Raw genomic sequence first — 14177 nt, forward strand, 5'->3', positions numbered from 1 at the left:
CAGAGTCTTGCTCTGTTGCCCAGGCTGGAGTGCAGTGGCACACTCTTGGCTCACTGCAAGCTCCGCCTCCCGGGTTCCTGCCATTCTCCTGCCTCAGCCTCCTGAATAGCTGGGACTACAGGTGCCCACCACCACACCTGGCTAATTTTTTGTATTTTTAGTAGAGACGGGATTTCATCGTGTTAGCCAGAATGGTCTTGATCTCCTGACCTCGTGATCTGCCCGCCTCGGCCTCCCAAAGTACTGGGATTACAGGCGTGAGCCACCACACTCGGCCCATGAAATGTTTAACTTAAGGAAGAGAGTTCTTAAGTTAATAGAGTGAATCAATTGAGTTAATGGAAGTTAAGAGATGATTTTTTAAAACAAGTTAAAAAAATTAAAAAACAGAAAACTTTATTTGAACAAGAAAAAGTTAAGAATGTTATACTTTAAAATAATTTTAAATTCATTAATTATTTTAAATTGACAAATAACTGTATTTACAGGGTACTACATGGCTTTTTGATACATGTGTTAAACCAGGCTAATTAACATATCCATCACTTCACATTTTTTTGTGGTATGAATATTTACAGTCTACTCTCTTAGCAATTTTCAAATATATGATACAGTTGGCCTTCTGTATCTATGGGTTCTACGTCCTCTGATTCATTCAACTGTGGATTGAAAATATGTAGGAAAAGATGAAATATAACAGTAAAATAATTCCAATTCAAAAATAATACAGCGTAAAAACTATTTACATAGCATTTACATTGCATTGGGTATTATAAGTAATCTAGAGATGATTTAAAGTATATGGGAGGATAGGCTTACATTATATGCAAAAACTAAGCCATTTTTTAAGAAAAGACTTGAGCATTCTCAGATTTTGGTATACAGGGAGGGTCCTGGAACCAATTCCTCATGGATGCCAAGGGACGACTATACATTATTATGAACCGTAGTCACCATGCTGTACAATTGATCTCCAGTACTTATTCCTCCTGCCTAACTGAAACTTTGTCCTTTTTTTCTGAGATAGGGTCTAGTTCTGGCTGGAGTGCAGTAGTGTGATCACAGCTCACTGCTACCTTGACTTCTCAGGCTCAATCCATCCTCCCACCTCAGTCTCTGGAGTAGCTGGGACTACTGGGATGTGCCATCATGCCTGGCTAATTTTTGTATTTTTTGTAAAGACAAGGTTTCACCATGCTGCCCAGCTGGTCTTGAACTCCTGGGCTCAACCAATCCACCTACCTCAGCCTCCCAAAGTGGTGGGATTACAGGCATGAGCCACCACACCATGCCCTTCTTTGTATCTTTTGACCAACGTCTTCTCATTCCTCCTTGTCCCCCTCCCTACTATCCCCACTCTCCCACTTGCTGTGATTTTGACTTTTTTAGATTCCACATGTAAGTGAGGTCATGCAGTGTTTTTCTTTCTGTGCCTGGCTTATTTCACTTAACATAATGTCCCCCAGGTTCATCTATGTTGTAAATAATGTAAAAGATTTCCTTCTTTTACAAGGCTGAATAGTATTCCATTGCATATATAGACCACAGTTTCTTTATCCACTCATCTGCTGATGGACACTTAGGTTGATTCCCTCTCTTGACCATTGTGAGTAGTGCTGCAATGAACATGGGAGGGCAGATAACTCTTTAATACACTGATTTCATTTTGTTTGTAGACGTACCTAGGAGTGGAATTGCTGGATCATGTGGTAATTCTATTTTAAATTTTTAAATAGATGATGAATTTTTTAAAACTTTTATTTGGGCCAGGTGCTCCGGGTGCGGTGGCTCACACTTGTAATCCCAGCACTTTGGGAGGCCAAGGAGGGCAGATCACGAGGTCAGGAGTTCAAGACCAGCCTGGCCAACAAGGTGAAACTCTGTGTCTACTAAAAATACAAAAATTAACCTGGCATGGTGGCACGTGCCTGTAGTCCCAGCTACTCAGAAGGCTGAGGTGGGAGAATCACTTGAACCCAGGAGGCAGAGGTTGCAGTGAGCCAAGACCATGCCATTGCACTCCAGCCTGGATGACAGAGTAAGACTCCATCTCAAAACACACACACACACACACACACACACACACACACACACTTGTTTGTTTTCTTCCACATGAAGATATATGTATTCCCAGGAACTAGACACCATTTCTGTTGTGGATAGTATTCTGTTCTACCTAAACTCCCCACTTTGGGAGTGAAGAATTTAATCACTCATTGCTGGCTTACTGCCCTCAGCTGTCAGTCATCCCCTGGAATTCCCTTAGGTGATGAGAAGTGCCTCATCAAATTTTACTCCACTTCCCAGGAAGAACCCACCTATAATGACTGGTCAGTGTGGGGGTATAAAGGTCCTAAACCCTTTCCCTAATTTGGGCCAACTCCAAAGGCCTCTTACAGCTTCAGAACTCCCTAGGGATTAGTCTGAAGACTTTTTGTGACTGAATGATAGTCCAATTTCTAAAACTCTGTTTTAATTCATGAACCATCTTACATAATTCTTTTTTTTTTTTTTTTTTTTTTTGAGATGGAGTTTCACTCTTGTCGCCCAGTCTCACTCTGTCTCCTGGGCTGGAGTGCAGTGGCGCAGTCTCAGCTCACTGAAATCTCCACCTCCTGGGTTCAAGCGATTCTCCTGCCTCAGCCTCCCAAGTAGCTGGGATTATAGGCGCCCACCACCATGCCCAGCTAATTTTTTGTATTTTTAGTAAAGATGAGGTTTCGCCATGTTGGCCAGGCTGGTCTCGAACTCCTGACCTCAGGCAATCCACCTGCCTGGGCCTCCCAAAGTGCTGGGATTACAGGCGTGAGCCACTGCACCTGGTCAAGCACCATGTTTTAACAGCCCAGCTTTAACAATGCTCAATTCATGGGCAATTTTGTAAACCCACCCAATTAATCATCCTTGCATACTGGGTTATTTTGAAGATACTTTCAGATATCATATTTCATTCATAATTATTTTATTATGGAAATCTAAAGCATAATGACTTTCTAGAAACATAACAGCAATGCCATTGCCACACTAAAATTAGAGAATACCTTAATATGGTCAGTGTCAGTTTTTCTGATTGCCTCATATAAATTTGGTTTATGTATTTCTCCAGCCTTTTAAAAATGTAGAGCTTATTTTATCTCTCTCTCTCTTTGAATTGTTGCTGAAGAAATGGAGTTGTTTATCTAGTAGAAGTTCCCATATTCTGGATCTTGTTGGTTGCATCCCTGTGGTGTTGTTTGCTGTGGGATTTGTTAGTTGAACTCCAGAATTTAACAATAACACCAATTGTTAACACCTATTGTAGCTACTATGCAGTTACTATGTGCCAGTCTGTGCATGAAGTGCTTCATTTGTAATAAAATGTTTAAGTCTTCAAATCCCTAGTTTGTATGTTATAAGTACAAGCCTGAAATATTTCATGTGATTTTTGGAATTTTGTAAATTTTATTTATTTATTTATTTTTAGAGATGGGGTCTTGCTCTGTTGCCTGGGCTGGGGTGAGCGCAGTGGCACAATCTTAGCCCACTGAAGCCTTGAACTCCCGGGCTCAAGCACTCTTCTCACATCAGCCTCCAGAGTAGCTGGGACAGGAGCGCCACCATGAGCTAATTTAGTTATTTATTTATTATTTATTTATTTTTGAGACAGAATTTTGCTCTTGTTGCCCAGGCTGGAGTGCAATGGTGTGATCTCGGCTCACTGCAACCTCCATCTCCCTGGGTTCAAACGATTCTCCTGCCTCAGCCTCCCTAGTAGCTGGGATTACAGGCATGTACCACCACGCCTGGCTATTTTTTTTTTTTTTTTTTTTTTGTATTTTTAGTAGAGACGGGGTTTCTCCATGTTGGTCAGGCTGGTCTCGAACTCCCAACCTCAGGTGATCCACCCGCCTCAGCCTCCCAAAGTGCTGGGATTACAGGTGTGAGCCACCACACCGGGCCAACTAATTTATTTTTATGTTATGGAGACAGGGTTATTGCTTTGTTGCTCACACAGCTGTTGAACTCCTGGCTGCAAACAATCCTCCCCCACTGACCTCCAAAGTGCTAAGATCACAGGCACGAGTCTCTGTGATGCGCTAATTTTGTAAATTTTAAATAGTATGATATTAAATATTAATGAAGTCATATTTTATGTATGTAATCTGAAATAATTCAAATAACTCAAAAATAATTTTTTAAGAATCACATGATTTAAAATGCAGTTAAAATCTGTAACCCTATTTATAGTAATGTTAATAATGACCCTACTTTTTTAGCTGATAAAAGAAATATTAACTCTTATTTTTTAGAATTAGTTTTAATTCTGCTATTTTAACATTACATACTCATTTTTTGAATATATACTTTTAATAAAATGCAACTATCATTTTATTAAAAGCTTTCCACAATACTTCATGAGGAAGAAGCCTGAGTTGGGCAGCATTTGTAGATTTCTGCACAACTCTGATCATTATGCCATTCAGTATAACCCTTATATTACACACACACACAGACACACACACATGCACACCAATGCACACAACTCCAAAATACTGGGTTCTTGCCTCATGAATCATTGAAATTTATATGAAATGTATTTAAAACCCTATTGCTAAAAATTTCATAGGCCATTGGTGAATTTTAATGTGACCGTTTTTCATACTAAAATTTTGATTTTATATATTTGGGATCATAATTAGTTACCTTTTCTTTTCCTTTTCAAAATAGATTTTATTTTGAAGCAGTTGTAGGTTCACAGAAAAACTGAGCAGAAGGTGCAGAGATACCCCAGAGGTCCCCAACCCCTGGGCCATGGACCGGTACCAGTTGGTGGTCTGTTAGAAACAGCCACGCAGTGGGTGAGCTAGCATTATCAATGGAGCCCCGCCTTCCACCAGTTCAGTGGTGGCATTAAATTCTCATAGGAGCGCGAACCCTATTGTTAACTGTGCATGCAAGAAATCTAAGTTGCATGTTCCTTTTTTTTTTTTTTTGAGACGGAGTCTCACTCTGTCGCCCAGGCTGGAGTGCAGTGGCCGAACTCAGCTCACTGCAAGCTCCGCCTCCCGGGTTCCCGCCATTCTCCTGCCTCAGCCTCCCGAGTAGCTGGGACTACAGGCGCCCGCCACCTCGCCCGGCTAGTTTTTTGTAGTTTTAGTAGAGACGGGGTTTCACCGTGTTAGCCAGGATGGTCTCGATCTCCTGACCTCGTGATCCGCCCGTCTCGGCCTCCCAAAGTGCTGGGATTACAGGCTTGAGCCACCGCGCCCGGTGTTCCTTTTGAGAATCTAACTAATGCTTGTTGATCTGAGGTGGAACAGTTTCACAGTTTCATCCCTAAATCATACCCACATTCCACCCTGCTATCTGTGGAAAAATTGTCTTCCATAAAACTGGTCCCTTGTGCCAAAAAAGGCTAGGGACTGTTGCCAGATACACTCTGCTCCCACACATGCATAGCATTCCCCATTAGCAACACTTCCTACCAGAGTGGTACATTTGCTATAATTTAAGAACTTACATTGGCACATCATTATCACCCAAAGTCCATAGTTTACATTAAGTCTCACTCTTGGTGGTGTACATTCTGTGGATTTGGGCAAATGCATAATGACATTTTTCATCATTGTGGTATCAAATAGAGTAGTTTCATTGCCCTAAAAATCCTCTGTGCTCTGTGATGGACATTTTCATGATCATCACTGGTTCCGACTCCCTGTGCTTACTGATTCCCCCGTCTGCATTTTAAATCATTTTCTCCTGGAACTTTCTTCACCTCCTCCCCAAAGTAAACATGCATAAACATCTGTCGCATATGAAATACCTTGAATAAATACTTATGGGCCATAAGGAGGGAATGTATCCCTTCTTAGAGAGTTGAAAACCAAAGTCAAATATTACAATTTCTCGTCCTAAGAGTTCTCTTAGCAATAGATCTCAGCGTCTCTCATTCTAGAGAAAAAAATATCCTCCAATGATCATATGAAAAGAAATTCACCCATAGCTCTACATTTGAATCTCCTAAATCATTAAGGGGCTGAGAAAAACAAAAGTACTTTTCATGTAACGAGATCCTTTTTTAAAAATAAATTAATTGTAAATATAACCACAATGTTTTCTTATGTATTTATGTACTATGTGTAAGGCATTGACTATGTATCAAGATTATTCAAATTCTATCAATGACTCTGCAAGGAAATTATTATTACTCCTACATTGTGGATGAGAAAAATAAGGCCAGAAATGTTAGATACTTTACGCATTTATAATGTTTAAAATACTAGCTTCAAAGTACTGAGTCCTGGATTTGGATTTACGGTTCTTTGCACCAAACTACACTGTATCAATCACTGCGTTAATGTTTTATCTTTTTTCTCCAATTAAAATTTAAACTCACTGATGCAGGTAGCATGGATAGAAATATCCTCACAGATTTCATAGCTGTTTAGAGCCGTGAGGTCACTGCTGACCCATTTCCTCTGTGAGAGTTTCTGCCAGGAGACAGCCAACCCATGGGGGACACAGCACCCACAGCTGCTGCTACATTGTCTCAACTGTGTTGTTCCTCCTAGGGTTCCTCTCATAAGCTAGTGCTTTCCTTAGCCAGGAGGGGTGAGGTGAAAGGGCTGAGGATTTCTGAAGATATTGGCATTGTTTTTTATCGGCATGTTTACTAGAAACATCCTGCAGCCATATCCACTATACTGTCTCCTTCATGCCAGGGTGGCACAGGGAAAGCTACATGGTTATCTAGCAAAGCTTCATTCAGGAGGTGAGGCAGACTGTGCCTCTATACAAGGGCTCCTAGATATATCTGTGGTTTCTACTCCCATCCCTTTTCCCATTGTCACTAACCCTATGTGAGGAGTAAGTTATTGCTCCTTTTCAGATACCCACATTATCGTCTTATTCTAATGTTTTTCTGACTTTCATTTCTTTTCCTGCCTTTTATTCCCTCAAGATGAGGAGGGGAGAGGAAGGTTTCTACTGTCATCATTCTTCACAAATTTAAAGTTTTGAGAATCAATTTTCACTATTGGTAGTTTTGCTATTCAAAGTTCATTTATCCTAAACTATTTCTCTGTCACACTTTCAAAAGTCATATTGAAATTAATACAGACTTACTTTTGATTTTAAAATTTTGCTATAACAATTCTGAGCCAAAGGCAGAGGTATCCATTAACTTCATTGTTGCCTGAATTGAGGGGTGGGTGGCAGTGCCAAGGGTGGGAACACAAGGAAGAAAGAAATATGAATGTCAACTAAGAAATCAACATATTATCAGGCTGTAATATACTTGGTTGCTTCTGTGTTACTGGAAATGACAAATGATCTGGGAAATGAGGTTAAATTGACTTGAAACATAAGAGCCTCCCAATTCTTAGACATAGTTTCAGTCAGCCCTGGATGAAAGATGGAAAAATTTGACATAGGTCTCATAAAGGGGGTTTGTTGCTTCCATGGAGACTATAGATGGAGGTTACTGAGGAATTAGGTAGCTGGGTGGCTTACCCCAGGCATCTCTTAGTAGGTAACACTTGAGAAAAAAAAATCAGGAAGTCAGGGAAAGAATTCAAAGGCATTTGTGAGCTCTGAGCAGATATAGCAATTTAAGTCCCACAGAAGATGTGAGAGGAGAAATATTTGGAGGAAAAAAGGGATATGATAAATTGGGCCAGGAAATAATGCTAGGTCATGTAGCAAGTCCACTCTTCTGCTCCTGTAGATGGTAATGCACCTGCAACAGGACAGACATGAGATCAATGGGTCCTAGGCCACTCCTATGTCATCATCATGCCGCTTCCCAATTCCCCTACAACTTTCAACCATTCATGTCCACAGCCTCCTCCCACTTTCCTTCCTCTCATACTGTGGCTTCAGCTCTAACCAATCTCAATCTTACCTTCCCTTCCAGGATGGGATTCACAAGGGCCCTTGGTGTCTGGAAGCACCAACTGAACGCAGGCCTCGGATGATCAAGACAGTGCCCACCACAATGCCTACGAGGCCCACAGACAACCCCAGGGCGCAGACCACAGTCTCTGTGAGCTCTGACATGGGCGCTGGAATCTCCGGCTCTGCGGAAGTGAAGTTGTTGAGGTGAGAATGCAGAGTGTGCTCATGTGCATGTGTGTGGGATGGGATGGGGTGGAGGGTTGGCTCTGCAAATACTCAAGGCCCCAGGCTTAGGGAAGAGAGCGAAGTCTATCATTAGAAACCCATGAAGTGGCTCTTGAGCCCCTATGCTCAGGCCCGCTCCCACCCTGTGGAGTGTACTTTCACTTTCAATAAAACTCTGCTTTTGTTGCTTTATTCTTAAAAAAAAAAAAAAAAGAAATCCATGAAGTGTGGAAAACAAGTTTTGGGATATAGGAGTAAAAGGCAGGAAGTTCTGAACTTGACAGATAAGAAAGCATCAAAAAACAGTGGAACTCATCCTTACCCCAGTGTTTTAGAAGAGGCTCGTCCAGGCCCCAGTGCTCCACCCTGCAGTCATAAATCTCATCAGCAGAAGGGAGGAAGGTGAGGTAACTGATCTTGAAGAAGGAATGATCACTCTTGGAGAGGAAGCTGGTCTCAGAAACCCCTTCTGTGACTGAGTGCCCATTACTCAACCATGTGATGTTCACCACAGGAGGAAAGATGTTGTCCACAAGACAGATGAGGGTGTTGGGGTGACCCAGTGTCACGGGCGACTTGGAAAACACTGTGACCTCAGGAACCTCTGTGGTGAGGAAACAGCCCTGATGTGAAGTGCGAATAGCTCTGCCCTGAGCTACTGCATTACATCCTGGAAGAGCCCTCCTACCAGCATTTCACCACCTGATAGTCAAAGAGGTCTTATTTACTTTCCACTTGGGAGCAACGACACATTGCCTCTGCTTTATTCCTGTGCCCTTCTCTCTGTGTGTATGTTTAATAAAGCAGGAGGTTGATGAGACCTCTCCTAGAAGGACTTAAGGAATGGGTACTGGAAAGACCCTGGTATTACATGGGAATATGTGATTTTAGAGATGGGAGACAATGAAATTTCAGCAATTACTATGAGAAGATCTGGGTATCTCTTGGAAAGAAAATAATGAAACTTGGTATGAAGGGATAGATTGAGTAAGACCAGAATGGTGGACACATACCATTGGTAGCAGCGGTAGAGTTGGAGCTTTTAATCAGGAAGTTCAAGTTATGTTTTCCCACAGCAATGTTTGTCAGTGCAAATTGCGCGTCGAAACTAAATTGGCTGAGAACAGGCAACCGCCAGACAGTCTCCTTCCTCCCCAGGTCCACGTAGAACTGCTCATCTCCGTCAAATTCATGGGAGTACTGGCCAGAGAGACCGTAAGTCTGGTACAAGTTTACACCGTAAGAGGCAACATGGTCAGCTGGTGAAAGAAGACGACAAGCAGGAAGGTGGAGAACAGGGGAAGAAAGAACCTTAATACACAAAATGACGGAAGAGACTGACTTTCAAATATTACGGACTTCATCTTTGGCACAGCCTGTGGACACTTCCAGCCTCTGCTTCCTCTGCTCTTAGTGTTGGTAGTTGTCCAGTTAAAATTGTGCTTTCTTTCCCACTGTAATGTGTGCTACACAAGGGCAGAATATCGCATGTCCAGTTTTTATGATTTCCTGAGTGCCTGGCACATCATGGACTTACAATTAAATACTGTAATTGAACAAAAGAAGGAATGGATGAGTTATCATATTATTTAGCTTTCTTAATCAGAGATTAGATTTACTTCCCTATGCTTCCTAAGATTTATCTTTCACTTAATTCTTTCATCAGTTAATAACAAATTGATTGTACTTCCTTCCCTCTCAGGACTGGCTCAGAACAGGACACTCTACACAGAGGTCTTTCTTTTTTTTTTTTTAAAAAAAGAAGAGCATGCAGGATCTTATTAATTTAAAATAATGTCTGCTAACAATTGTCGGGTATAAAAAAAGAGTATAACAAGAATGGTAATAACATTACAAAATATATAGTAAATAAACACTGCCTCCTTCAAGGTCTCTGTTTTGTTAATAGTAACAGTCCTTAGAGGAGAGCAACTGATTTCTTCTGAAATGAAGAGTGGAAGCTCTCCTAGGTTTGGAATTTCTGTCATTCCCCCCACCTTTTTTTTTTCCTCTGAAGGAGGTTACTAAATGTCTACAGAGTTCTGACTCAACACTTATATTCACTTGAGGACTCATGTAAATTAAACCCTTTTTACTCTAGTGGGCAGTGTGCTTGTCTGAGGATGCCAGAGCAGAATGGCAGTTGTGCAAAATGACTCCAGCTAAATTAACCAAACTGGATATTCTTGTCAAGACATGTGTAAGCCTTTTACCATCATATCTTTACTTCCTTCCCCACTTTCTGAACATCCACAAGTGTCAGACATAGCAGGGATGTGTAAAACACCAATCAGGCATGGTCTACCATTAAGGAACAAACTGAATAGTGGGAGAGTCAGGTAGGTAAGGGAGCAGATATAGTGTATTATAGTAAGTTCTGTGAGGAGGCTATCAACAGCCTTACAGTCCAGCATCCTTCACAAGTATCTGCCAAGCAAACCAAGCTACATTATCCTTTCATGTTCCCTGGTCTTTGCAGTGGTCTGTTGCTTTTCTCCCTGAAATGAAATTATCTTTTAGGACTTCCTGGAGAAATCCTAAAATTCATCCTTGAGGTTTCTGCTTAAGTTAACGACTTTGTAGCTAAGTCCTCTCATCAATATGTTTTTGGCCACATTATGACCTCCAGCTCCTCCATCTCAATATCTGGCTGTCCAAGTTTGTCTGTTCCTCTTCCAGCTCACCTTCTTCCCTATCGGGTATGACTGCCCTGGATGGTCTTAACAGGCCACCAACAAAGCCTCCTTATCCTTGCAATAAACCTTGACTCGTTGTCAAACACAAATACATATGGAATATATGCAGTCCTTCTTTTCATCTGGTACTTGTTTGGGTGCTGAGTTTTGCTGGAGGATGTCACCCTGCTGGCCCAGCTGGAACCAAGTCATTTGTATAGTTTCAGCCTCTGCTGAGTCCACTGCCCTGCTCAGCAATGGCCTTCTTCTTTCCTGCATCTCATACTGTTTCCATCACTAATGTGAGCACCCTCTGCAGGGAAGACAGCATGACTTTTCATCTTTGAATCCTTAAAACTTAGCTCACTGTGTGCTCAAACGTGTATTGAATTACAGTTGCTATATTTGAGGACCACATAGATTTTGGGGAAGATGGACAGGCACACAGGTAGCAGAGCCATAGGAAGGCCAGGATCAGCCATGACCAGGACTGCATTCTGACATGTGAGCTTCGAGCACTCTTGCTTTTGTGGGCCCCTTCCTCCATAAAAATATGGAAAATTATATTTTATGACTTAATTGGTATAAAGACAATACAATCTATGCTGAATTAAAAGTTAAAACATTTTCTTAGGCTCTGAAATTTCATTTTTTTCTAATCTTAAAAGGAGTTCAAACATTCTCATGTGGCTTTACACTACGCAGGGTCCTCTGCACTGCCCACGTTGTGCCTAATTGATGAGCCGAGCCTGACCAGGGCACTCTGGCATGGGGTTGAAGAAAGGAAATTTGGAACAAAGAAGCCAAGTGCTCTGAAGAAGCCGGTGAAACTTCCACTGCCAAACAAAATCAGAATCGGAGCAGTCACGGTTAATAAGGTTGTGGAAGTTTAGACCTTCCAGTTCACTTCCCCTTTTAACTATCTGACTTTTCAACTTTTGTTTTACAGACCCACTGTCCACATCTATAAAGGAGCAAGGAGTCAGAGATGGATCCTGAAAGGGAAGAGGGAGAAAGGAATGCATGAAGAGAAGTGGGAAGAGATGGACTACAGAGGAGACTGAGACCAAGTAATTAATCTGTGCTTCCTTCCTTCCTCTTTCTTGCTTTCTTGCTTTTTTTTTCTTTTTTCCTCCCTTCCCTTTCCTTTCTCCCTTCTCCTTCTCCTTCCTTCCTTCCTTCCTTCCTTCCTTCCTTCCTTCCTTCCTTTCTTCCTTCCTTCCTTCTTTCCTTCCATCCTTCCTTCTTTCCTTCCTTTCTCTCTTTCTCTCTTTCTTTCCTCTATCTTTGTGAGACAGGGTCTCTCTCTGTTGCCCTGGCTGGAGTGTAGTAGTGCCATCATGGCTCACTGCAGCTTCCACCTCCTGGACTCAAGTGGTTCTCCCACTGCAGCATTCTGAGTAGCTGGCACCACAGGCATGCACCACCATGCCTGACTAATTTTTACTTTTATTTTTATTTTTTGTAGAGATGAGGTCTCGCTATGTTGCCCAGGCTGGTCTCAAACTCCTGGGCTCAAAGGATCCTCTTGCCTCGGCCTCCCAAAGTGCTGGGATTACAGGAATGAGCCGCCATGTCTGGCCCACTTTTCTTTTTATAGGATTTCATTAGATGAGGTGAAAAACAGGTAATTTGAGTTGATAATTTGAGAACAAAATGATTTAATTTGCCAAGTTTTTCTACTATAAATTATCAATTTTAAAATAAAAGGATTCCTTATTTTGCTAAAGAAATGTGAAGCTATACCTGTAATATAAATATGTAAAAATAAAATTGACATTCGTGTTTTCACTATTTACAAAGCTTAGCTACATGCCATTTTTATTTGATTATTTGTGAGGTGACACATACGAGGCAGCTGAGAGTAAGTGAGGACCATGTGGTAAAATGATTGTTGAAGGCATTCAGCCTGCTGGACTCCTTTACCCACTCCCCACCTGTGCCAGTTCCCATGTGGAACTGAGAGAAAGCAAAGGACACCTTTCTTAATATCTATACAGTATATAATTGATGGAACAACCCCAAGATCTACTATAGGAGACATACGAAAAGCTTCAAAAGTTGTTCAGGGAAATTTGAGCATGATACTTCACAAATTTTTAATAATAAAAAATTATCCACTGATGGAAACCTCGCCAATTTTTGAGGCAATCCTGATGGAATGACATGGAGACCTCCAGGCTGTAGTCACTGAATAGAATATAAGCAGAATAGCGTCCTTAGTGAACACAACAGCATAGATAACAAAAAGAGTAGTTTGGTGTTCTGGTTTCCTGAAGGAGGAACAGCCATAATTTTCAAATCTCTTAATACTGGAAGGGCCCTTAGGAAATCTCTACCATTTCTCTGCAAATCGCTTTCTCTCTTTTCCTTCAATTTCCTGTCTTCCAGCTCCAGAGAACATCTTTCACCCATGCACTCACCCACAATTTCTTCACCTCCACTGGGGCTCATCACGGTGGTCAGGGCGAGGGCCCCCAGCATCAGAGCTTTGTTTAAGATCATCCTCTTCCCAAGGAAGCCTCAGAAGCTGCTGTTCTGAGCTGTAGAGTAATGGTGAGGACCTCAAGACAAGGAAATCTGAAGACACCCAAACCAAACCCTGCCAGGTCAGGTTTTGGCCAATTAGAAAAATCCCCTATGGTGACACTTCAGTTACTAGTTGAAGAGTTTGTATTAAGAGCTCTGGAAGGAGACAGGGCAATCCCCTGGTTGTGATGCAGCCTCCACTCAGAGTGGACTTGAGGAAATGTTCTATGAATAGAGGAAAGACACTAAATTGGAATCTTCTCTGGTGTGTGTATGTCTGCCAGTGGCAAGAGGGGTGGGCATTTGTTTTCTTTTCTTTTTCTTTTTTTCGTGACATAGTCTCACTCTGTAACTCAGGCTGAGGTACAATGGCATGGTCTCGGCTCACTGCAACCTCTGCCTCCCAGATTCAAGCGATTCTCCTGCTTCATCCTCCTGAGTAGCTGGGACTCCAGGCGTGTGCCACCATGCCGAGCTAATTTTTGTATTTTTAGTAGAGATGGGATTTCACTGTGTTGGCCAGGCTGGTCTCAAACTCCTGACCTTGTGATCTGCCCGTCTTGGCCTGCAAAAGTGCTCAGATTACAGGCATGAGCCACTGCACCTGGCCAGGGGTGGGCACTGCATCTATCTGAGCAGCCTCATGGATAGATGAGGTCTGAGCACAGTAGATTGAGACAGAACACCAGAATGCTCAGTCATCATGTCTGAACCCAGACAAAACATGAATATTGTCCAAACCACAAAAGTAACCAGGCACATCTGTTTCGGGAGTGATTGCTGCTACTTTACCAATCACATCTGTAGCCTCAGGATAGTCTTCCATCCCTCTAGGTAGGATTTATGAAGCTACCCAATCATAGCATTGCCACC

The 14177-nt window shown here is 42.0% G+C and overlaps 1 protein-coding gene across 2 annotated transcripts in view; it reads right to left on the minus strand.

Annotated features, from left to right (window-relative positions):
• LOC108512984 (HLA class II histocompatibility antigen, DQ alpha 1 chain) overlaps positions 1–13560 on the minus strand; it is a 16699-nt gene extending 3139 nt beyond the window's left edge. Inside the window, exons 1-5 of one of the 2 annotated variants that reach the window (XM_017848566.1) lie at positions 13199–13560; positions 9114–9359; positions 8423–8704; positions 7883–8057; positions 7084–7717 (exon numbers count right to left, since the gene is read on the minus strand). In XM_017848566.1, coding sequence (XP_017704055.1) covers positions 7903–8057; positions 8423–8704; positions 9114–9359; positions 13199–13280 — 765 coding nt within the window. In that variant the 5' untranslated portion in view covers positions 13281–13560 and the 3' untranslated portion in view covers positions 7084–7717; positions 7883–7902. Of the gene's footprint in view, positions 1–7083; positions 7718–7882; positions 8058–8422; positions 8705–9113; positions 9360–13198 lie in introns of those variants that run through there. The other variant, XM_017848567.1, reaches the window with a different exon arrangement.
• Between the last annotated feature and the right edge of the window lie 617 nt (positions 13561–14177).

Source organism: Rhinopithecus bieti, unplaced genomic scaffold (genome assembly GCF_001698545.2).
Source record: "Rhinopithecus bieti isolate Rb0 unplaced genomic scaffold, ASM169854v2 scaffold_31525, whole genome shotgun sequence".
NCBI classification, from domain to species: domain Eukaryota; kingdom Metazoa; phylum Chordata; class Mammalia; order Primates; family Cercopithecidae; genus Rhinopithecus; species Rhinopithecus bieti.